The sequence below is a fragment of the Engystomops pustulosus genome, chromosome 4 (assembly GCF_040894005.1).
Source record: "Engystomops pustulosus chromosome 4, aEngPut4.maternal, whole genome shotgun sequence".
In the NCBI taxonomy this organism is placed as follows: Eukaryota; Metazoa; Chordata; class Amphibia; order Anura; family Leptodactylidae; genus Engystomops; species Engystomops pustulosus.
Genome location: NC_092414.1, coordinates 139,741,557 through 139,767,565, shown reverse-complemented (window position 1 = coordinate 139,767,565; position 26,009 = coordinate 139,741,557). Strand labels below are relative to the sequence as shown.

The following is a 26,009-nucleotide window of genomic DNA, read 5'->3' as shown; positions in this document are numbered from 1 at the left end:
TTCTTTAAAATGTATGCTAATGAGTCTGAAGGGGTGTTTCCAGAGCCCCTCAGTCATGTCTTTGCATTAGTTGATAAAATGAGCAGGACAGGTGAAGTGGGAGAGATGTGAGGATCATACATATTCTGCTCAATGTAACAGCCTGTGACACTGCAGCCCTGAGGAGCTCTAGAAACACCCCCAGAGCCACTCAGACTCATTAGCATAATTGTACATAACTTGTAAAAGTTGATTTTAGAAGGAAGGAGGCCATGGGTAACAAATATAAAAAGATTACCACAGACACAGTGCCTGGATCTTTAAGTAAGTATCCCTGGTTTATTCTTGATTTTCATGGTACATTTTATGCTTGATTTTCATGGTACATTTTCTTTAAACATTACTCAGAATATCAGTCCACATCCCATGCAGATGCTAGGCACACAGACATATATAAAGATTTTTTTGTATATCAGTTTGCCACTATTTCCTACATTGTGACTTGAACTGAAAAGTGATGGCAAGGTATTACTATACTGTACAATATGGTTACAAGCAGCTGCAGGTAAACTTATTGCATTATCATTACTCAAAATTCTGACCATTCAATAGTTTCAGAGTGAAAATACCAATTTATTTTCCATTTATCAAATAAATACCTCTTTATATAACACCATAATACACCGAAATAGTTTACGGATCATGGGGTACATATACAGATACAGACAAAATAAGACATTGCATAGTAATAACATGGTCAGATGAAACAACAGGAATCAGAACTCTGCTTGCAATCTATGGAGTACCTATTTTTTTTGTACCAGGCAGTCCCCCGGTAACGCACAGGACAGGTTCTGTAGGTTTGTTATTAAGCTCAATTTGTATGCAAGTCGGAACTGTATATTTTATCATTGTAACCCCAGCCAATTTTTTTTTTGTTTCTGTGACAATTGGATTTTAAAAATGTTGCATTGTCATAACAACCAGGATTAACAGTAAAGCTTAATTACAGACACCTGTGATAACTGTTATAGCTGTTTATTGTAGCCTAAGGCTAAAGTACAGTAAATTACCAATTTCCAAAGGTCCGTTTGTAACTATGGGTCGTCTGTAAGTCAGGTCTGTAAGTAGGGGACCGCCTGTACTGAACAAGTCTGGATCAAATTTCTAAATTTTAAAAAACTAGGTTTCTTTATATATGGAAAGATACCTAAAGTGATCATTTCAACTTGGAACAATAAAACCACTTTAGCAGTTCATCCATTAGACTTCAGCACAGAAACCACAGCAGAAACAGAATCCTATAGATGATTTCTATATAGTGGCTATTTCCTCGTAAGGTGCTTATATTCATAATGAAAATCTGACATTTCAGAAGGGGGCAGTGGAGAGGGCAGAAGGAGGGGCACCCGTTCGCTCTTCCATCACAATGACACACATGAGAGAATAAGACAGGACTCATTTAGACGTCTGGCTGGAATCACAACGTCCGCTTAGGGTGATCCTTTCTGAGTTCCTTCATTTCTACTCTGCTCACTGCCTGTGTGGAAATAGCACATACATCATGCCAAATTTTGCAGGAATCTGGAAAATGAAAAGCAGTGAGAATTTTGATGAACTTCTGAAAGCTCTTGGTAAGATTGGAAAATAATTTTGTAATTCATCTTAATTAATGGCTGATTTTTTTTACATGATACGTGAATTTATTTGCTTTCACAGGATCCTTGACTAATATATGTATGTATCTCCACAGATAGCTTGGTAGCATGATACTTTGCTTCATTCAGTATACAAAATCTTAATTCTATCTATATCTCAAGGTTTTGCATACTGAATGCAGGGAAGTATCATGCTACCAAGCTATATGTGGATAAACCTTTCTCATTTTTCCATTCAAACATATTCTAATTCACATACTATAGCAGTGTTCTTAATTAAGAATTTTATAGAATATTGAAGCAATGTGATCATTTGTATTATGTAAATATGTTTGACATTTCTTATTTTTATATTTCTTTGTACATATAGACATTTGCAGATGTAGTAATGCTGAGTTTGTCATAGTTTTATCACCTGACTGCAGGTAAATCTACTAAATTAGATATTCGATTAATGACTTTGCATAAAAAAGTGACAAATGGAGCTCTGTACCTACAAACCTTACATGTTCTTCCCATGTATGTGTTCTAAAAAGTTAATTAGAAAACAATATGATCATAACTGATTTTGTAATAAGGTAGGATCTACAGGTAGATTACCAAATCAACTAAGACAAAATGGCTACAAATATTGAATTAATACTTATTGTAGCATTTTGATTGGATGGTGAACTTGGTATAGTAAAACTACTCTAGAAATGTTGAAGGAACACATACTGTATTTATAAGTCCTAATTAGTTTTTCTAAATGTACATTGAGGAAAGGTCTGCCAATAGTAAATTTAAAAAATATACTAAATAACAAATTAATAAACATTATTTTATATACCAACACAAGGCAGATAATGCTTGACAAATGCAATGCAAACGCCAGTACTGATTCATACAATAATATGTAAGAAGTGTTTGACTTCAATTATTTTAGAAGTAAATAAGAAAAAAAAATACCTAATATTAAATGTAAATGAAAATTGTTTATTTCACATAGAGAAAATGTTGACATTTTACATTTTTACAGTATTTGCTCCTTGGGGAGCACAAGAATCTGGTCACAGACAGTATCTTGTGAGACCTACTTAGGCTGATGTAGGTATTGCACTAGAGAATTAAGCCTGTGAATAAGTTCTTGTCAGGCTGAGTATATGTCATGCCTTGTCATGCTGGCAATATTTTCAGCTGGAGATTTTTTTTATCACGAAAAACCTTTTGACTTAGTATGAAACTGTATTCACTTAGTGCCCATCCTAAGATCTCCACAGTCCCTTTGTTTCTGAATTGTCCATCTTTTAATGATTAAAATTTAATTTAAATGATTCATTGCTGGCTACAAATACTACAAAGCAAATTTAACTCTTCATGGTGGACTCCTGGAGCAACAAGCACACAAAACTGGTATATAGAAAACTATCAGTGCACTAAATGTGCCTGCTTGAATGCATAATCATTACAAAAACTAAACTAATACAAATTCATGCCAATATAATATGGCATGATATATATATATATATATATATATATATATATATATATATATATATATATATATATATATATATGATATAATAAATACAAAAACACATAAAAAAATGAAAGGAAAGAGATCCAAAATGAAAACCAGACTGACACAGGAAAATACAGATGTACTCCCACAAATGACTAATGTGGATATTCATGGAGGGCTAAATATAATACACAGTTAACATGTGTAAATACAAAAACAAGACGCAGATGGATTTGAGAAAATGGTATTCAAAACAACATTAAAAGTCCCAAAAATCAGAAACCAATTAAAAATACAATCCATACTGGACCCTAACCCAATTGAAGGCATTGGGACTCATGAAGCCCAGTATTTAAAAAAAAGAAAACGCCTAAATGAAATGTACCACCCTCTACTGTAAGCAATAATATACAATCAATGTAAAATAACAATTAATGAACGTTAAAATATGCTACCAGAATGTGGTCATTCAGAACACGGTCACTATGTATGTGTGGAAATCCCACAATATAACGTTGTAGGCATTGTTTCTTTAGACATTATGTGACAAATTAAAACTAATTTTCACACCCTTTTTGCAAGCACTATGAATTATTATATAAATATAAATAATTATTTGCAAGGTAAAATATCACAACATGTGACCATATGTAGCTGCCCATATAGATGTTCTATAATGGTGGTTGTCAAAAGACTAATACAAATAATCATAATCGCCATTTCTTATTAGATCCATTCTAGAATAAAATGGTTTTATAAATCTTCTGCATGGCACTGCACCATTTTGGCTTCAGTTCAGCCAAGTGGCCCATTCATATTCATTTACGAAATCAATAAAGTGGAATCAGCTGTAATAACCATTGCACATTATAACCATTTACACTTGGCTCACTATTAGTGCAGATCAATATTACTGCAATATGAGACTATTTATTATTTTTACCTTTTACCCAAATTAAGTTAAACAATTTATTCAATTAGTCTTGTGAAAAGGTCATATGTTCCTGCTGTGGATAAATTGGAACAGTTTAATACTTACATGTGATGTTGTATGATGATATAGGTGTAAATGCAATGCTCAGGAAGGTGGCAGTGGCTGCAGCATCAAAGCCTCACGTAGAGATCCGCCAGAATGGAGACCAGTTTTATATTAAGACATCTACCACAGTCAGAACCACAGAGATCCAATTCACAGTTGGAGAAGAATTTGATGAGGAGACTGTGGATGGCAGAAAATGCAAGGTAGATTATACTCTTCTGAAATGCATTAATGCAAAATCTACAGATACTGTACATGTTTGATTATTAACAGCCATATATACAGTATTATATACTAGTAGAACATATCAGGAATCAAGAGTCTAGTGCTAACCATGCAAGAAGAAGGGTGTAAATGTATGCAAAATAGTAGGTAAATAAGACTCTGAAAAAGGTAAAATATGTATATACATGGTATGATGACAGCTGTCTTTAAGATGTTCACTTTAATCTTATGTGGACCCCACGGATCTCATAAACCTTACTTTCCACCTCTGTTCTGAAAAAAGTATTTTCCCAATACTTATTTCTTGGACAATATACAAGAGTAGACATTAAAACATTGACTTTAAGTGATAGGAAACATAAAATCTCATTGTGGGTTCTGTTTCAGGAGCCTTAGGGCCCCATAAGTTGTCATTGGCCCAAGAGTATAAAGACCAGTACTATAAACATTTTATGTACTTATAAATCCTGCTACAGATTTTGTACTAGGTCTCAGTAGTTTCAGGTTACACCTCTTAATGCCATTATCCAATTTCTTAGGCCCACCCAGCCCCTCGCTTGCATTTTAAGAGACATGGTTTTTTCAACATCATATAACAGTAGAAAGCATATCCAAGTACTGCTATTTAAAAGAAATCTACTACTAATTGTTGTAGCCTTTTCAAAGCACCACCAGTGTGTTGTAGAAGTTGAAATGCTTATTGCTGGCCTAGCGTTATAAGGTGTATTAGCCGTCTCATCATTTATAAATATGAGAAATTGTTAATGAACCTGGGGTGTCTCCAGGCTCCGGCATAATTTCTAACAGGCCCGTTACTTCCTCTGGCAACCCCCCCTCCTGCCGCCTCAGCAGTAGAGGGTAACGCATTCAGCAAGCTGACGTCATCCGAAAGGGAGGGCCAGAGGAGGCAGCAGTTGGATTAGAAGTGCTTCCGGGGCATAATGCTGGACATAAAGATAAGTAATGTGTATAACAGATGAGTCAGCTAATATACCTATTAAAAGTATACCAGCATTAAGCATTTGAACCTCTGCAATAGTGATGCTTTGTAGGGGTTAAATTTACTGTGCCACAATTTTGGAGCAATTGCATAATTTTTGTTCAATAGGTTTTTCATTCTGAGTCTAGTTCCATTATGTCATACCGGTAAGAAAAGTGTCTAATACCCTTAATAGATGTGGCCCAAGGCATTTCGGATGTTTTTTGGTGTAAATGACTTCACAATTTAATAAATCTCTCTCACTGTATAGTTCTATAGTTGATTAACAAATTCCTTATTTCTGCAATAGGTGTACCTTCAACAGATAAGACAGAGTCTAGCTATGGGAGTGATATGGGACTGCATTTATATATTAGGTTGAATACAACATACATCTAAGGCTTCTTTCACACAAACACATGACACATCTGGGCTGGGACCCAGGCAAAGTAAACCGCCGGCTGGAGAAGGGGAGGGGTGAGCGCACATCACCGTTTCCCTCTCCAGAAGCCTTGCAGCCAGGCAGTACATATGAGAAAGGATGGAGAATACTCTTTTCTGTCCACGGTACGGGGGGCAATACGGACATTTAAATGGATGGCTGTATTGCCCATTATAGTGAATGTGGCCGTGTGCTACCTGTACTGAAATTGGGTAGCACATGACTGTATTAAAATGTTTGCTAAGGGTCTAAAAGACACTGAGCTCTGCAAGTGTTGCACTGCACTGAACTCTGCACTGGTCGTATAATAGGAAGAAGAATTTATGAAACTTCAATAAAGTTCAAAAACCTATAAAAATTTGGAAACACAACAAGTCTTCCAATTAGCAAAAAGTATAAACAGTAGACTGATGTCTGACATACCAGATGGCAATGCTGTCCATTTGCTGCAGACCGCAGTTTGTGGAGGTTACATTGCCACTGAAGATGCAGTCATGGACATTTTGTTTCTTATGGTTGCAGTAGAACTTTGGCGTTGTCATTGCACTATAGCATCGAGGTCTGGTGATAAGCTACTAGTTTGCATTTTTCACAGTCAATATATTTACTTTTTTTTGTACGGAATGGCCAGAATAAAATATTGAAACATTGTTAGCCCCTGTCCAGCAACTGCTCAACCACAACCAGGCTTGGCGCTAGCTGTCAGACTAGGTAAGTGGTGGTGAACTCTCCCTGCAACGTCCCTGCGGGCTAAGGTCCTGCCTACAGCAGATAAACTGCCCTGACAAGGGCGATCCTGCTATCTGAAACCTAACTAAGGGTCCCTGAGTTACCCTACAAGATGACAAGAAAACTTACATTGTCTTGCAGCTGCTGGATGGTGGAGCGGACAGGTAACTGGAATACAGATACAGGCACAGAAACCGACACAAGACTACATGCTGCAACATATTCCTGAACATCATGTGACCATTTAGGCCATTAATAAGATTCAGAAATCACATTTCTAGTAGCAGTGATTCCAGAATGTTCAGCAAGTGTAGTACCATGACATTCCTCCATAACCTTGACTTGGTGTTGGACAGGTACAAATAGCTTATCTGCAGGGGTGTTATCAGGAGCGAGATCTTGATTATTACAGATGACAATAAATAAGTTTGGCTCACTAGCAGACACATCAACCTTAGGAGGCAAAACAGACACAGGTTCAGGGTTTTGTATACCACATAACTCAAGGTTAATGGACTTGCAGCGCTCAGACCCAGAGTCAACAATGAATGGCCTTGTCAGACATCTTATCCTTAGTCAAGGAACCAACAACAGTTGACCTCATCTGTGTTTTCTGAAATACCTCGGCACCTAAGTGACCTTCTCGATTATCACTTAGATGCTGATGCTTCTTCACCGGAGGTCTGACAGGACAGGACTCAATGAAATGACCGGAGTTCGCACAGTAGATGCACAGGACATTCCTCTTACGATCTCTGCATTGCTGGGAGACATAACTCCCACTTCCATCTGCATAGGCTCTTCCACTTCTATTTGCATGGGCTCTACAGTATTTCCTAGGGTCTCTTTAGATAGAGCAGGTAAGAAAGTGGAAGAAGGATCAGGTAAGACGGACTCACGTTCATGCTTACATTCTCTAAGACGTCTGTCTACTCTGACTGCTAAAGTCATGGCGTGTTCTAAGGTCTTAGGCTCAGGATGTCCCACTAACAGATTTTTAATAGCATCACACAGACCCGATCTAAATTGGTATCTTAAAGCTCTATCATTCCATCCACTAGGAATGGACAATCTCCTGAATTTAAAGCAATAATCCCTGACGTAAGACAGTTAACTGAGCTTCAGCAAAACTAGTTTTATCTGGTTCCTCATATAAACATCCTAAAGCTAAGAAAATAGACCTACTGAGGACACCTCTGGTGCATCAGTGTCTAAAGAAAATGCCCACTCCTGAGGGCTTCCACGCAGGACTGACATGATGATGTCTACCCTCTGGGCATCATTACCAGAAGACTGGGGCCTAAGGCAGAAATACAGCTTGCAACTCTCCCTGAAGGGAAAAAAAAGTCTTTTGTCTCCAGCGAAGAGATCAGGAAGCTTAACCTTATGCTCATACACTGACTGACCTCAAATCAAAGGGAGGCGCTGTTCCTGCTGCTGCACATGTTCAGACAGGTTCTGAACCATGTGAGTCAGACTTTGTAACTGACTAACAACAGCTTCCATGGCCTCCATAGTGTAAGTAAGGCTGGTTATTATGTCAGTACCTGTCCAGCAACTGCGCAACTACAACCAGGTTTGGCGCTAGCTGTCAGACTAGGTAAGTGGTGGCGAATTCACCCTGCGATGTCCCTGCGGGCTAAGGCCCTGCCTACAGCAAATAAACTTCCCTGACTAGGGTGAACCCGCTATCTGAAACCTAACCAAGGGTCCCTGAGTTACCCTACAAGATGACAGGAAAACTTACTTCATCAGGCAGCTGCCGGATTGTGTAGCGGACAGGTAACCGGAATACAGAAGAGTAAGAAACGCAAGAACACTATAGAACACAGGAGACTGAATAACTAGCACCCAATGAAGGGGCTGGGGAGAATATAAGGTAGTAATGGACACTACCTCCAGCACTGACTGTCTCAGCCGTCCATCACTCAAACCCTAGCTGCAGACAAAACCAGTTCAAGGACACACCCAGCTTTCCCAAAGATCAGAAAGGGAGCTGTCAATCACAAGCAGCTCTGGGTGTGGTTTTCCAGCAAGAAGCCTGAAACCTGATCGCATCAGAACAATTTGTGGGTTCTGACAATTATATTGATTAGCTGTATGTTCAGACACAGGGGAGAACTCTCCAAAGATCTTTTTAAATGTAGGCCTGTGACCAGGACAAGGGGGCATCCTCTACGCCTAGAGGAGAGGTGATTCTACCATCAACATAGACAAAGGTACTTTACTGTAAGAGCAGTGAGACTGTGGAACTCTCTGCCTCAGGAGGTTGTTATGGTAGACTCTATGTACATGTTCAAGAGAGGCCTGGATGCCTTTCTGGAGAGAAAAAATATCACGGGTTATGGGAGAGAAACAGTTGTTTAATTTAATTGTTTTAAGGTTGGACTTGTTGGTCTTTTTCCAACCTTATATACAACGATACTATGGTTGCAGACTACCTGCCCGAACGATTACTGCACTCATTTATAGTTGCAACTCTTCTACTTTTCTTATAAATCTTTCTGCCATACAGGGCCGGATTATAGGCGGGGCTCCCCGGGCTCGAGCCCCGGGGCCCCCACCATCTTGCCCCCACAGGGGGCCCCCACCAGATCGCGTTCCCCCGGTCCCTGACTCCTCAGCCACCGCCTCCCTTAGTCGTCCGCCCGACCTCGGCACAGGTCACCACCTCCACGCATATCCCCTTGCATGGCCTGCCCGCCCACCTGTCCACCCCCCGGCACAAGTTACCGCCTCCCCGCCCTTCAGCTGCATGGCCGAGCCCTCCACCCCCTGCCCGCCCATCCCGCTGCATTGCCAGGCATCCCCGCCCGCTCGGAATCCCGCTCGCTCCCCCCCCCGGAACAAGCAGCCTTACCCTGCATCCCCCCGCCACCCCACCCCCCCTGCCCGAACAGGCAGCCATCCTCCGCTTCCCCCCCCCCCCCCCGCCGGAACATTCAGCCGTCCTCCGCTAGACGCCACCCCCCCCCCCCGCCAGAACATTCAGCCGCCCTCCGCTTGGCGCCCACCACCCCGGCCGGAACATTTAGCTGCCCTCCACTCAATACCTCCCATCCTCAGGCGCCCCCCCCTGGAACAAGCAGTCATCCTCCGCATCCCACCACCGAGATACCGCACCGGTATATACTGAATGTGTCTGTATTTGCAGCAGGCAGCTGTATGTAGCTGTGTTACTGGTGGCGAGGAGGCTGTATGTAGATGTGTTACTGGGGGAGAGGCGGCTGTATGTAGTTGTGTTACTGGGGATGAGGCGGCTGTGTGTAGCTGTGTTACCGGGAGTGAGGCGGCTGTATGTAGCTGTGTTACTGGGGGTGAGGTGGATGTATGTAGCTGTGTTACTGGGGGCGAGGCAGCTGTATGTAGCTGTGTTACTGGGGGAGAGGCAGCTGTATGTAGCTGTGTTACTGGGGATGAGGCGGCTGTATGTAGCTGTGTTACTGGGGGTGAGGTGGCTGTATGTAGCTGTGTTACTGGGGGCGAGGCAGCTGTATGTAGCTGTGTTACTGGGAGCAAGGCGGCTGTATGTACCTGTGTTACTGGGAATGAGGCGGCTGTATGTAGCGGTGTTACTGGGGAAGAGGCAACTGTATTTAGCTGTGTTACTGGGAGCGAGGCGGCTGTATGTAGCTGTGTTACTGGGGGTGAGGTGGCTGTATGTAGCGGTGTTACTGCGGACGAGGCGGCTGTATGTAGCGGTGTTACTGCGGGTATAGTGGATAGTGAGCAGGAGAACGTGTATGCATGCGTATCCACCAGATTTTGCGCCCAGGGGCCCCCACCAACCTTAATCCGGCCCAGCTGCCATAGGATACATAAATTTAGCAATCTGCTTCTCTTACATTTCAGGGATCATGTGAGTGATCAAATATAATACTCCTCTGGATACGGGATCCACAGGAAAAATCTTTGCACTTTTGATTATTTCATTGTATTTTGCTTGTCCATAGAACCTGATAGCTAAAAGATAAGCCAGTGGCTACAGATAAGCAGTGAAGTTCACTGATTATACATATGAAGTTCATGGATTCTGCTGAAATATTACTGCTGCAGTAAGCTATACTTATCACTTCCTGCCTAAGTGTAAAAATAGGGAAGTCTTATTTCAATTTTCCAGATAGATCCAATAAAAATAATCATAAAACAAAGTGTTACCCACTTAGTGTAATAAGGCAAGTAGTAAAAGTGTTATGAACACACACAGCAAATTAGCCAGACATGGTACTGCTGTCAATGAAAGTACATTAGTATAATAGATGACACCCATAATGGGCTACTGTGAGGTGTATATATCTTTGACTGTCACACTGAACGTGAATTGGCTACATGATTACATCCCAGACATTACATAGTCCCCATAGTGTATATTAAACCTGACACAGCAAGGCATGACTCCATGATTTATAAAGCTGTCTCGAATCGTCATACATTTGCCCATTCAGGCGTGAAGATGGATTTTATTGAATCCCAAAACCAGAAAAACAGACTGGCCACTCTTAATGCAATAGAGGCAAGTTATTGATAAATTATATTCCATAATAACATAATATTGTATTTAACACATACATTATGATTCTTTCCTGCTATTTGGCTACTTCATACTGTATAATAATGATGTGATTTTATATATTACAGGTGTATTACAGAGAATATTTTTGTATAGAAATTATATTCTAGTTTGGTAACCTAATAATTATACCTAAATAACACAATGTAGATGTACTGTACACATTGGGGCAGATTTATCAAGCTGAAAGTCAGAATATTTCTAGTTGCCCATGGCAACCAATCACAGCTCAGCTTTCATTTAACCAGTGCTCATTAATATTTTATAGGGGAGCTGTGATTGGTTGCCATGGGCAACTAGAAATATTCTGACTTTCAGACAGCTTGATAAATCTGCCCCATTAGGTTGGTTGCCATAGTGGGAAACCATTGGAAGGAACTTCCACTCCACGGGTCTTTTGCATTTAGACTTGGTGGGTAGAATTCCTGCACTGGTGAAGTGACTGCAGTAATAAGTGATTATCTATATGTGAGGGACTTGTAAGTTTACTTGCAACATGAGACACAATTACATAGAAATCTGAAATTGCTAAACGTTTTAATTCATGGGTGCCTAGTTTCAGTTTTGAAACAATAATATCATTTATACATTGATTAACTAAAAAAATATGCATAATAATATGCCTCATTCATTCAAGAACATGAAAAGGAACAAAACACACATCTATCTTATAAATGGATGTTGTAATGAGAGTTAGAATTTATTTAAATCTAAATTTGTTCTATAAACTAATCTACCAAAACTAACAATCAATGGCAGATCAAAACTTGGACTTACTCCATTGTTGGCAAATGATAGAGTTGTGAGATTATGGAAAAATAATGGATACATGATAAATGGATACACTCAGAAGGTTTCCTCCACACTGGTACTGTTTTTCCAACCACCATATTTTTAGTTTCAACAAGGTTTTATTGTTTGAAAAAACATAGGAAAATGTCTTAAAATAGGTCAAGGTGCAAAATGTACCTCACACAGGGGGATTAGTAATGAAAACAGAATTTCTTGATACATAGCTCGCTTTTGTATCATTCAAAACAAAACATAGGGAAACCAGGGAAGGGGCGGGGACACAGGGGAAAGGAGAAAAGCATACAGGTTGCAAGATCACAAGATCTGTATAGTTTGGAATATGGATAGAACAAGACTACATGTGGAGAAGTGCTGGAGCCATGTTACAGTTAGGGTGACAGGGATATAGCTCTCTCGGGGGTGGGTTCCACGGGTTCCATATCCCTTCAAACAGTGGGAAGGTGTCTGTCCTAGTCACCTCAAACAGCATTAGTAGGTTGATTCTGTTCTTCGTTGCGGTAAAGGATAAGTCCAGAGATTTCCATTTAGCTTCTAGGTGAATTCTAGTCGCTATAGCTCTAAATTGGTCTAAACAATGGGCTTTATTTTTAACCTTTGCTGGTTTACTTCCTAGTAGGAGTACTGCTGGAGTGACAGGTATTGCGTTACTAACAGAGAGCGGATGAGAGTATTCACACGGTTCCAGAGGGAGGCAACTATGGGGCAGTACCACCATATTTAGTCCATGTTGCCCAGGACATTGCAGCCTCAGAAGCAGGTTGGGGTACACACTGGCAATATGCGCAGGGACATTGTAAGTTCTATGCGCAACGAAACTTGCTGGCTGCCTTTGGCTTTCTTGGCAGGGAGAACTGGCAGCGCAAGTTCTATAAAGCGCATTGAAAATAGAGTATAGTAGAGAGATTTGCTCGAGATTATACATTTTATATATCAAAACAACAAAAACAAAATAGGAAATTCATTAATAATATTCATTTTGAGTTCATTTGAAAATGTAAAAAATATATATATTATAAATTGCAAAAAAATGCCTTTTTCCACTTTTAACCCCAAATAAAATTAAAAATGAAAAGAAAACCTTTAAACTTTTATCACATATTTTAACTAGCCCCATGTGTACGAAAATTCACTAAAAATGTCCCGGTCATTAAAGCATTTTTAGGCCACGTCGTTAAATGGTTAAGGTGTTAAGGTACATTTTATAAAAAGATCTACAGGAACTGCAACAACCAAAATTTTGTTGATTTTTGCTTTTCAATATTGTGACAGAACATTTTTTTCTATGTGTTTTCTATTATTTTACAGCTTCTATAAGAATGAATTGTAACAGAATTTATAAAGGGTCCAGTGACAATTAGTTATTATTAGGATTGCTCTTGCTTAATATTGCATATTTCATAACATAACTTACAGTGATTTGTTGTTTGTTTTGAACTTAACAGAGTTTTCCAATTTGGGAAAAAGAAAATAAGATCTACTGTAAGCAGACTCTCGTGGATGGGACAGGGCCCAAGACTTACTGGACTCGAGAGCTTGTAGGGGATGAACTGATACTGGTGAGCCAATATATATATATATATATATATATATATATATATATATATAACACAAGTTTAATACATCTGTGCATTCTGTATGTCATACCCAGCCCTGTAACACCACCTCTTGGATTGTTGGTTCAGTTCAACAAGTTTGGTAGTAAGATTGCCGGAGGAGGAGGTAGCCAGGGGGAAACAGGACGACTTCAAAGATACAGACGCATCACATTTGCACCACCAGAGGGAACGGGAGGATAGTGATGTGTAGAAAAGGGCAGGGCAGAGGGGCAGTGTGGCAGCGCAATTAGTGGATAGACGGCAGAGAGGAGGCAAGGAGAGCTTGCCTGGACCCGAGAGCTCTGGATACAGGGGTCAACTGAGAAAAAATAAAAGGTGTTTTTACGGCACAGTGGAATCGTACAGAAACAGCAATAGAATTATTGGAATGCCTGAATCAGTCTCTAACGTATTGTGTGAGGTTTATAATGGAGGTTTATGGTGAAAGGTTCTCTTCAAATCTCCTCCACTCTGAAGTTGGAAATTTTGCCTAAAATGTTTTCAATGTTTGAATGCTCTACATTAAGTTCTCAAATTTGGTAACATTGGATAGCTTTCATAAAAATATTGCATATGTCTATTTTCAGATTTTGGATCTGATGTGTATTTATTGAAATAGTCCTTTTTTCAACGTTTTTGCACATATTTAGAGTTTTGCTGATTAAAGCTCCATCTGTCACCAAAATTGAAAAAGTTCAAATCAAAGTAATCTGCAATAAGAAATGAGGGCTCCTAAGATTATTAAGTTGCTCCACCCCCAGGGGGTAGGATGCAAAGATTGATATTGCAGTTTTTCGAAAAATATTTGACACTTAAATTTTTGTTCAATTCAATCTGTATTTTGCAAGATAAAACAGTGTCCCAAACTTTTTGTTACACCCTGTGTATATACACACACACACATATATATATATATATATATATATATATATATATATATATACATACATATATACATGTGAGTTTCTACTATGCAATATGTTTCTATAAGTTCCTTAAAGTGCAACTTTTAAATATTTAATAGTCTATTATAGCCAATTTACTAAGGGTCCGAAACACGTATTTCCGCCGGGTTTTTCCGATTTGCGCTTAATTGCCCTGGGATTTTGGCGGTCGTGACCGGATTGTGGCGCCAGCTTTCACGCGACAGAAATCGGGGGGCAGAATTTAATAAAAGAATTTTGTCGCGAAAATAGCACTCACATACACCGAGACGAAGGAGGTGAATTCGGACGGACTTCAGCGGCGACACCTAGTGGACATCAAGCGCACGACCTTAGTGAATCCTGGAAGAACCCGATTCAGCGTTGGAGAACGCGCCGCTGGATCGCGACTGGACCGGGTAAGTAAATCTGCCCCAATGAGTGTAAATTAGAGAACTGCTTATTTTGCCCTAGTGCAGTGCTAGGCAAAAGTTTGTATACTTTACAATTGTACTTTAAGAGTGCAGAAGTGGCCCAAGTTTTGACACAGTGGTCCACATTTCTTGAAGTGTTTGCACCAGTTTTCTGTCTTACTTTGCATTAGAATGAACATGCATACTGCTTGCACATGTCTGCACCAGTGGCTGCACTGTGTCCGACAAGACAAAAGGGTTTGTTAGTGCTTAGTCAGAACGGGCGCTACTGTCTGTGCAACTGTGGAATTTGATGGCGCTATATAAATAAAGATTATTATTATTATTCTGCATCATGAACAAAGTGCACTAAAAAATGGTGCATTCTGCTGTAGGAGTGCAGGGGGCACCAGATTCGTGAGGAATCTGCACCACAATTCATGAATCTAGCGCCCTCTGCACATAGTGCAGTTTGCACTTTTTTGATACATTGGGGGCACTGAATCAGCCCAGTTTGTCCTCATCCTGAAAGAGTTGTCTCCAGAGGAAAACCTTGAATTTATGCTCCATATGGGACATATTGAGGGGTTTCCTGCGTGAAATCATCCCTTTATTAGACACAAAAAGCTGCTAAAAAGAGCAATGCTTGTGTTAGTGGACAGGTACCCAGTTATGTAATAATATGAAATGAGTGGCATCAATTATCATATTAATAAGTGAGAAGGAAATATTGCCACAATTTCACTGTCCATCATTTGCATATGTGAAGACATTCATTTTAAGAGAAATTAAGCAGAAATATGTGTTAACATATTTTCTGGTGAAAGGGTACACTTTATTATACTAATGAGTCTATGTAATAGTAGCAGAGTACAAAGTGCTATATCTGGCACCCATTGTTGTGTGTGACAGAGGAATCATTAAATGACATTGTACACAGGCCACATTGACACTTAGCGATCCTAATGCTCCTCATTAGTTTATACTGATGAGCTGGCCAGACACTGAGGTCAATAAGAACATCATATTAACACAGGAAGGTCTTTGTTTCATGACCAAACTCTCATTAACATTATCCATATACAAAGAGGTCATTGTGATTTGCTCATTAAAACCCTGGTCTAAAATATTGTTTCCTCTCCAAAATTGCCTTTATTATCATTTTTCCCTAATTATAAAATTCACTTTCACATCTTTCACTCATCACCAAACCTGACTCACTTGCACTCCTGCCAAAAGTCACCCTACTAGTTTTTATAGGCTACTAGGATCACAGGGGGCCATAAAGATTTTATTATGATTTATATCTATTTTTTGCAGTGCTGGAGGTTTTTCTGTAATAAAAGGGTAGCTCTTCCATCTCATAATAGAATTCCCTGCTTAAAGGAAATTACCGTATTTTTTGGACTATAAGACACACTTTTTTGCAAGAAAAAATCTTGCTAAAAAGTACCTGCGTCTTACAGACCAAAAGGTCAGGAGGATCCAGCACTGCCAGACCCTCCTGACTGCTGTAATGGAGATCGGAGGATTCCCTGATATAGAGCTGCACCCAATCTCCCAGAGAGGAGCCTCCATACTGCTCTCTTCCTACAGGACCTGTGGTGATGTCAGAATCATGTGACTGATCACATGCTTCTTACATCGCCACATGCTGCCGAGAATGGGGACATGCTGGGCTAGGACAGGGTAAGAGGGGAATGGGTTCTGTGTGTGTATAGTAGAGCAGTGTGTGTCTTTATTTGTATAGTAGAGCTGTGTGTAACTGTATGGATGAAGCAGTGCTATGTGTGTAACTGTATGGATGAAGCAGTGCTATGTGTGTAACTGTATGGATGAAGCAGTGCTATGTGTGTAACTGTATGGATGAAGCAGTGCTATGTGTGTAACTGTATGGATGAAGCAAAGCTGTGTATGTAACTATATGGATGAAGCAGTGCTGTGTGTGTAAATACATGGATGTAGCAGATCTGTGTGTGTTGTGCTTTAGTGCGACAAACAGGGATATTTTAATAGGGTAAAATATATTTTTCCTTTTTTAGAAGCCTAAATCTGGGGTGCGTCCTGTAGTAAGAAGCATCTTATATTCCGAAAAATGCGGTATATTAAAAATATCAAAGTTTGTCAAGTTGTAGCATAATAATAATCAATCCACCCATATTATACTAGGATAACTTGCTCTCTCTACATCTTCACATGACCTGCAGGCAGCCATTTTTGGGACTTCCACTGATGTCCCGTGTCCTTCAGCACTTTCAGCAATTGAAGTGGCCAACCTACACCTCCTGAACACCACATTTGACCTATAATCATGGCACTGGCTAGAGGGTGGTGGCCAGAGCTGTATCTAGAGTTTAAGCCTAGGCACTTACAGTGCTTATGTCCCCTATTGGTACTGGTAAGCTAATGGGGTCATTTACTAAGGGGCCGATTCGCTTTTTCCCGACGTGTTACCCGAATATTTCCGATTTGCGCCGATCTCCCCTGTATTGCCCCGGGAAAACCCGACGGATTCGGAAAAAAAAAACCCGCCACATTTAAAAAAAAAAAATGCGTTGCGAAACTTGCACTTACCTTCACCAGGTATAGGCCGGTGAATTTCAGGGCATTCCAGCGGGCCTTGGGGAACTTTAGCGCAGCAGCGACATCTGGTGGACGGCGGAGGAACTACCTTAGTGAATCCCGGCCGGACCCGAATCCACCGCAGAGAACGCGCCGCTGGATCGCGAATGGACCGGGTAAGTAAATCTGCCCCAATGTCTCTGCATTACGCTTTCTAAAGTGTTAAACAGCCCTCCTAATCTGCCAGATATATGCACACTATGCCCGGAGTGCACTGGTTTTTGTTCAAGAGAAGAAAATAAGCTGCTTCAGGTACACTGTGACTGTTGGTTATTTTATGTGGGAACAAGGAATGATTTGCTATTATGTAAGAGTCTGGTTAATCCTTCCCATAATACACATTAACATACACAACCTAAATTAATTAGTCAATACTGTATAGAAGCTAGAACAGAACCAAGCTTTCTAGATGGATGTGGTAACAGAACCGAGCTTACTGTATAAATATGGTAACAGAACCAAGCTTTCTGTATATATATATATATATTACACTCACCGGCCACTTTATTAGGTACACCATGCTAGTAACGGGTTGGACCACCTTTTGCCTTCAGAACTGCCTCAATTCTTCGTGGCATAGATTCAACAAGGTGTTGGAAGCATTCCTCAGAGATTTTGGTCCATATTGACATGATGGCATCACACAGTTGCCGCAGATTTGTCGGCTGCACATCCATGATGCGAATCTCCCGTTCCACCACATCCCAAAGATGCTCTATTGGATTGAGATCTGGTGACTGTGGAGGCCATTTGAGTACAGTGAACTCATTGTCATGTTCAAGAAACCAGTCTGAGATGATTCCAGCTTTATTACATGGCGCATTATCCTGCTGAAAGTAGCCATCAGATGTTGGATACTTTGTGGTCATAAAGGGATGGACATGGTCAGCAACAATACTCAGGTAGGCTGTGGCGTTGCAATGATGCTCAATTGGTACCAATGAGACCAAAGAGTGCCAAGAAAATATCCCCCACACCATGACACCACCACCACCAGCCTGAACCGTTGATACAAGGCAGGATGGATTCATGCTTTCATGTTGTTGACGGCAAATTCTGACCCTACCATCCGAATGTCGCAGCAGAAATCGAGACTCATCAGACCAGGCAACGTTTTTCCAATCTTCTACTGTCCAATTTCCATGAGCTTGTTCAAATTGTAGCCTCAGTTTCCTGTTCTTAGCTGAAAGGAGTGGCACCTGGTGTGGTCTTCTGCTGCTGTAGCCCATCTGCCTCAAAGTTCGATGTACTGTGCGTTCAGAGATGCTCTTCTGTCTACCTTGGTTGTAACTGGTGGCGATTTGAGTCACTGTTGCCTTTCTATCACCTCGAACCAGTCTGCCTATTCTCCTCTGACCTCTAGCATCAACAAGGCATTTCCGCCCACAGAGCTGCCGCTCACTGGATGTTTTTTCTTTTTTGGACCATTCTCTGTAAACCCTAGAGATGGTTGTGCATGGAAATCCCAGTAGATCAGCAGTTTCTGAAATACTCAGACCAGCCCTTCTGGCACCAACAACCATGCCACGTTCAAAGGCACTCAAATCACCTTTCTTCCCCATACTGATGCTCGGTTTGAACTGCAAGAGATTGTCTTGACCATGTCTACATGCCTAAATGCACTGAGTTGCCGCCATGTGATTGGCTGATTAGAAATTAAGTGTTAACGAGCAGTTGGACAGGTGTACCTAATAAAGTGGCTGGTGAGTGTATATATATATATATATATATATATATATATATATATATGGTAACCTGCAAAAGCTTATGTCACAGTTCGTAGTGAACAAACTGTCTTAGGGAAGAGTCTGTGGACCCTCTGGACCACCACGGGAGATGATGATGGTACTAGCCGACACCCAGGACCGGAGTCTAAGTGGCACCTGGTCTACGCCAGAGCCCGCCTCAAAGTGGGATGGTCTTGCTGCGGCAGTGTGCCACCAGGTCGTTCCATTGGTGCGACTAGGCCTGACACAGTCCGAGCATGGGATGACAGCAGGTGTACAGCTTGGAAGGATAAGCTGGGACTCACGGCAGGACCAAAGTTGCTGGCATGCGATACTGGGAGGCAGAAACTGGTAGATGGAACAGGCAGCCAGGAGCGGATGACAGGAACACAGAGGAACACTGATAACACAGCAACAGGGAGGAAGACTGGTAACACAGGAGGGCTCCGTCGAGGCAGGAAGGGAGGTGTCGGATTATAAGGGCGAGCCAGATTAGCGAGGTCCAATCAGGAGGACGCTGGCCCTTTATGTCTAGGAGAGCCTGCATGCGACCTAGTCGGGAAGCAGGAGCGTTGGAGTGGTAAGTCCGGGCCGGGGAGCGGGACCGCGGCACCGAGAAGGGCACGGGTGTGCCCACGATCCGCGCCAAGGATCGTGGGCGCATCCGTGACAGCTTACTGTACAGATATGGAAATAAAACAAAGCTTACTATATGGTACCACAATGAAACTTACTGTATACATATGGCAACAGAACCAAGCTTACTCTATAGATATGGTAAAAGAACCAAGCTTATTGTGTATAGATCATTACTGAACCTTGCATAGATGTGGTAACCAAACCTAGCTCAAACTAAGTGAGAGACACTGGGGGACATGTATCTTTATTTTTTGCTAGTCTAGTTGTTTAATTTTTGCGGCTTTTGTGATTTTTGTGACTTTTCACTGTGACTTTTGCTGTCATTTTTCAAGTACGCCTTGGTCTGCACCTTGTGCAGTGTGCCTTATGTATCACTTTTTTTTGCTTATGTTTGCGACTTTTTAGGCGTAAATCTGCACCTGATCCAGGACAGGTGAAAAAGAAGGATTTTTTTTCATGTTTTTTGAAAAGTCATACATTATTGCATTTACATTTTTTAAAATTTATTGTTAACTTCTAAGGGTGAGGTCACACTTTGATTGTGTTTTAATTGCATTTGGCAACACATTACAACAGCTGAGGAGAGGTGATTTGCATACGTTAACATTGCATTTGCTATGCGTTTTGTAATGTGGTTGTACGGTTCAAAACACAATTAAAACGCAACCAAAACACAACGTGTGACCGCACCCTTTACATCATGTGTGACCCCAGCCTCATATGTCGTCTTCTCCCCGGGGTGTGACTAGAGAACTTAAAAATGCAGGAGACAGCCTCAAATCCAACATTTACAGTAGTTTCCACTCCTGCATATTACATCCTCTCATGGCTTGTGCCCATGTGCATTTGCAACAAAAAGTCTCAAAAAGAATCCAAAATTTGTGCCTGCCAGCATAGGAAAAACTGAACATGTATCACAAGCAAAAAGACATGATCATAAGGCGCAAAGAAGAGTTGTCAAATCTCTCAAAAATTCACCACAGAAAGAAAAAACTATGATACATATCCCCCACTGTGCCAGGACACATGCATATACCCTCGCACAGAATACATACGCACAAACAATTTCAAAAACCGGGTCTAGAGAGGCCTTCAATTGTTAATGTCCTCAACTGATTATACAGCAACTATTGTGCTGCATTACAGTACAGAAATATAGGGACAAAGCCCAGTAGCAACATTTGTCTGGATATCAGTATAACGTGCTAAAGTATTAGTACAAACAAGATTGAACTCCAACCAGGGCAATTATGTCATTTTCTGGAATGTCTATCCTATCCTCCATTTTTGAAATTGTTTTTATATGAAGTTTATTTATTAAAGTTCTTGTATTTATTAAGAGTATTCCATCTCTATTTAGGAGTGTATACACATGCATACAGTATGCATATACACTGATAAACGCACAGTATACAGTATACACATACACAGTATGATTACACTCATAGTATACATGCATACATACACAGTTTACATGCACACGTATACAGGCACTCTCATACACGCACAGTAAACAAAGAAAAATGAAATTGAACTGAAATAACTAACAGTGGTCAAGTTAACACTATCTCCTTACATCACAATCACAATCATCTTGTAATACTTTATTCATGAACAGCATTCTCTACATGGAGAGACCCTGGTAGAAGAGGAAACTAACTGAAATATTTATTCTTACAGGTGTTTGGAGCTGATGACGTAGTCTGCACAAGGCTATATGTGAGAGCTTGAGGAGCAAATTTGTCTGCGCTCTCGGAATCCTCCTATGTCCTTCCATAACATAGGCATCATCTTCTTGTTACACATAACCCGTTGTATATTTTAAGATTTGAAACAGTGTTGTAATCCACTAGTAAATCAGATTGCGTTCTTACAAAATGCAGTTATCAATTGAAAGAATAAATCTCCAAAGATGTTAAAGGGAACTTGTAATCAGTTCCCCCAGCAGTATACTTATTTGTGACCACACTGTTCTAAGGTAAAAAAAAATCCAAAGTTCCTATCGGCAGAGATTACCTGAGACCCTGCCAGAAGGCTCATTGAGTAACAAGGGCTGTGTGTTATTTCTCCAGCATCTCCCTCTTCCCCCTCCCTTCAGCTGACATCCGCCACTTCTACAGTTGAATTACTGTGCATTCACTGGCCTGCATAAGTCATGCTCAATGAGAAGCGGAGTGGGTTTGGGTCTTCTACCGGCCCACTGTACAGGAGCGGCTTCTCCCCACTCCCCACGTATGCAGAGCGGCGAGTGTACAAGCACAAGAATTCATCTATAGTAGCAGATGATGTCAACTGTAGAGAGGGGGGAATGAGGGAGCTGCCGGGGATGTGAGCTGAGTCACACTTGCACATATAACACACACCCCTTGTGACTTGTTGAGCCTTCTGGCAAGGTACCAGGTAAACTTACGAAGTTGACTTTCTGCCGATAGGAACCATGGTTTTTTCACCTAAAAACAGTGTGCGCACTGTGGGAACCTGTCAATAGGTTTAATATTGAAAACCTGATGACAGATTCCCTTTAAAGGAAATCTACCATAAAAATCAAGCATGATAACATGGCACTTACTTATAGATCCAGACAATGTTACTGTGTGAATCTTCTTATATTTGTTATCCATGGCCTTCTTCCTTCTAAAATCAACTTTTAAAATTATGCTAATGAGCCTGAAGGGCTACAGGAGCCCATCCATGCTGCAGCTTCACAAGCTGTTACAGTGTGCATGGAACACTTCCACCTACCTCTATGGGGCACATTTACTTACCCGGCCCATTCGCGATCCAGCGGCGCGTTCTCTGCACAGGATTCGGGTCCGGCTGGGATTTAAGATGGTAGTTCCTCCGCCGTCCACCAGGTGGCGCTGCAGCGCCAAAAATAATCTTAACGCCCCGGAATGCACCATCCCATAGAAGGTGAAGGTGAGCGCTCCCCAAGCGACACATTTTCGGTTTTTAAATGCGGCGGTTTTTCCGAATACGTCGGGTTTTCGTTCGGCCTCGCCCCCCCGATTTCTGTCGCGCGCATGCCGGCCCCGATGCGCCACAATCCGATCGCGTGCGCCAAAAACCCGGGGCAATTCATGTACAAGCGGCGCAAATCGGAAATATTCGGGTAACACGTCGGGAAAACGCGAATCGGGCCCTTAGTAAATGACCCCCTATGTGTTGAAACTTCCTCTACTGCAGTGCAAATACTAGGGTAGGTGGTGGGAGTGCTGAGGGAGACAGTGAAACAGCCTATGAAGCTAAAGCATTGAGGGCCTCTGTTAACATTCCCCAAATGTTATTCTGGCTCTGGGAATGTTGAAAATTAGAAGGGAGGAAGCAATGGATAGCAAATATAAAATGACCACAGTCCCAGATACCCCTGGTTTATCACGATTGATTTTGATGGCATAATTTAAGGATAATCTAGAACTCTGCACTGGTGCTAACTTTATTCATAGATCCTGCCAAGCACTTCTGCTATTACTTGTACCACTATGTTTTACCAGGAGTCCCGATAGAACAGTCATTCTGATTCTAGATATGTCTAGATTAGCTGTTTGATATACAGTATTTAAGTTTTATGCTCACTATTTTTTTTTACCCAATAGGCACTTAAAAACCTACAGCTAAACAATTGGTATATAAGCCCAGAGTGTAAATGGCAAAATATGTAAGTGTATCATTTACTTAATGATATCTCTTACTTAAAGAGCACCTTTAACACATGATTCAGATCTAAAACTACAGTGCCATTAGTAAAATGCAGCCATTAAAAATGGTGAACAATGCCTTAAAGACAAATGTCTATGTGACCAAACCTAAAGTTGTCAGACAGCATTTAGGAAATGTGTCCAATAAGCTCGCACTGTCTTTTGGGATTCTCCGTCTGTGAAGCCACAGTATTGCCTCCAACCTTATGGGATTAGAAGTTCATTTATTATTATGGTATGTTTACAATTTTATTTTGTTTAACAATGTATCCAGAATATTGAAATGGATTTGATGACCATTTTTTTTATTAGATACACATATTTTCATATAATTAGACACATTTTATACCTCCTAGTTCATATTGATAAAATGGTGTTTGCAGGTTGTCTTTGTTGTGTAAAACACTCACCTTGTTCACAAGAAGTAATTCTGAGCCACAAGGAAGGCAGCAGAATGAAGATACAGGAATCATATATACCACTTCTTTTACATGTAGAACCTCTTGTTTATGCTTGGATTTAGCTTCTAATGCTGAATTGTAGAGTTTCACTCTTTCAAATGCCTAATATAATCTATAATATGTTCAACGAAAGTTTTTTTCTTTATTTTAAAAAAGCAGCAGCATTAAATGTAGTAAAATAACAAAATCCATGCTTGCCAGCTATTTTATTTTCAGCTTGCCACTTCTAGCTATGCAACATTGTCACCTCTGCCTGTGTTTTCTTTCTTGGGTGCATGGTGACATGCATAGAACCCTGCAGCACATAACAGTCAAGAGCCATATACTACTGAAGTTACTGATTGGCTGCACTGGTACATGGGCATCTTAAAGGGGTTGGACACTTTACTTCATGTCTTTTTTTTTGTACGTGTACTGATTGCCTGAAATGTAAAGTAAAGCCGCCTGGTCAAGAAATGTCTTTTGCCCCGTCAGCTATCGTACCTGCCCATAAAATGGGGGCAGATGGATGGTCTTGTGGTCCAGTAGTAAATTATAATATAGGCGGTTTGGGTGGCCACCTGGAGCTCAATGCTTCTAGGGGGCTCATGACCAACTGAACCAATCGTCAAGTTTGAAAAGGATGTCCAGTCATGAAATCCTCAAGCTCTCAACACATATTTATACGGGCGTCCTTCTAGGACCTTTGAAAGTCATCCAAAGGTCCTCAAACTGCAGAACTAAAAGTTGACAGCAGAGAACCCCCTCATTTCCTAAGTAGCTTGATTATAGTACCATATCAAGGAAGTAAATGCCATTAAATAATTACACTTGTAATGGCTCACAATTTTCATACATCCCAGGGTCCATGGCCATATTAATCTGCTCCTGTTGTGGTCCCCACTGTCCATAACCAACTGCCCTTCCAGACGCTTAAGACTGTATTTAGAAATACTAAGGTAACACATAAGGTCCTGGAAGTTAGATTGGTTATGGACAGATGGAGTTCAAGGCATTTCTGAACCTGGGATTTTACTTTACATATCAAGAGTGTTGCAGAATTTTTAACAGATATATATCAGTAAGTTACCATTACAAAAATATGAACACCCCCTTTAATAATACTGCAGCCAAAAATGATGACCTCATTGCTTCAGGAGTGGTGTTTGCACTGGATATGGTGGGGGAAAACAATTTCTTATTTTATTTAATTACACTAAAAAGTGTTCACTTTTTTTTTGTAAATCAGAAAACCCCTTTTAGGAAAAAACAAAACAAAAGAGTTCCATAAAAGTCACATGATTTGTCAATAATGTCAAATAGTTCTTTGTGGTTTCCTGCCCAATGTGATAACTTTTCCTCATAGCTGCTCTGGCCTAGTTCAATCTTGCCACAGGGACACGAGAATATTTTTTGTGATATACAACAATGCTCACATTTTATTTCATATGAATGAGTCAGTTTTATATATTTAATGGGAAAAAATGATGTGGATTCGTATGTCTATATCATAACAATAAACTTGCCAGGGCACAGATGGGCTCACAGATATTATGCAGGTTTTAGGTCTTTATTATTTTTAAATGGATCTGTTATTTGACAGATCTGAGTGGCCAGTAAATCCGGAACGATCTGATTAACTTAAACCATGCCTGCTCTTGCCATAAAAAAACTGATAAGAGACCACATGCAGTTTTCACATGAAATAAAGGTTTTTTTTTAATAGAACACTTATATAACAGCATCAAATTCAAGCAACAAACACTCAGGTATGTTTATTGTACATATTAGTGCTCTTCTGATTCATAAGATCAAGTCATTTCTCCTTTGGCTGGAAGAAAGTTTAAACTAAATTTAAGAGGAAATCCTACAGTTATGGAATTCTAGAATAAACTGCATTTATAAATTGCCCTAAATGGAAATAAATATACTATTTAAAAAAATACACATCATGTTGTAGAAGTTGCCATTTTAAACTGTGGATTTCATAATAAATGGGAACAATGCATTACTTCTA

The 26,009-nt window shown here is 40.5% G+C and overlaps 1 protein-coding gene and 1 long non-coding RNA gene across 2 annotated transcripts in view; one reads left to right on the top strand and one right to left on the bottom strand.

Annotated features, from left to right (window-relative positions):
* LOC140127265 (uncharacterized) overlaps positions 1–26,009 on the bottom strand; it is a 32,345-nt gene continuing 6,336 nt past the window's right edge. Inside the window, exons 2-3 of the long non-coding RNA XR_011854971.1 lie at positions 4,178–4,357; positions 1–1,563 (exon numbers count right to left, since the gene is read on the bottom strand). This is a non-coding gene — a long non-coding RNA (uncharacterized lncRNA). The remainder of the gene's footprint in view (positions 1,564–4,177; positions 4,358–26,009) is intronic.
* Positions 1,417–26,009, top strand: CRABP1 (cellular retinoic acid binding protein 1). Its single transcript, XM_072147715.1, has 4 exons — positions 1,417–1,613; positions 4,202–4,380; positions 13,378–13,491; positions 21,535–26,009. The coding sequence occupies exons 1-4, from the start codon at positions 1,544–1,546 to the stop codon at positions 21,583–21,585; spliced, it is 414 nt and encodes a 137-aa protein (XP_072003816.1). The 5' UTR covers positions 1,417–1,543; the 3' UTR covers positions 21,586–26,009.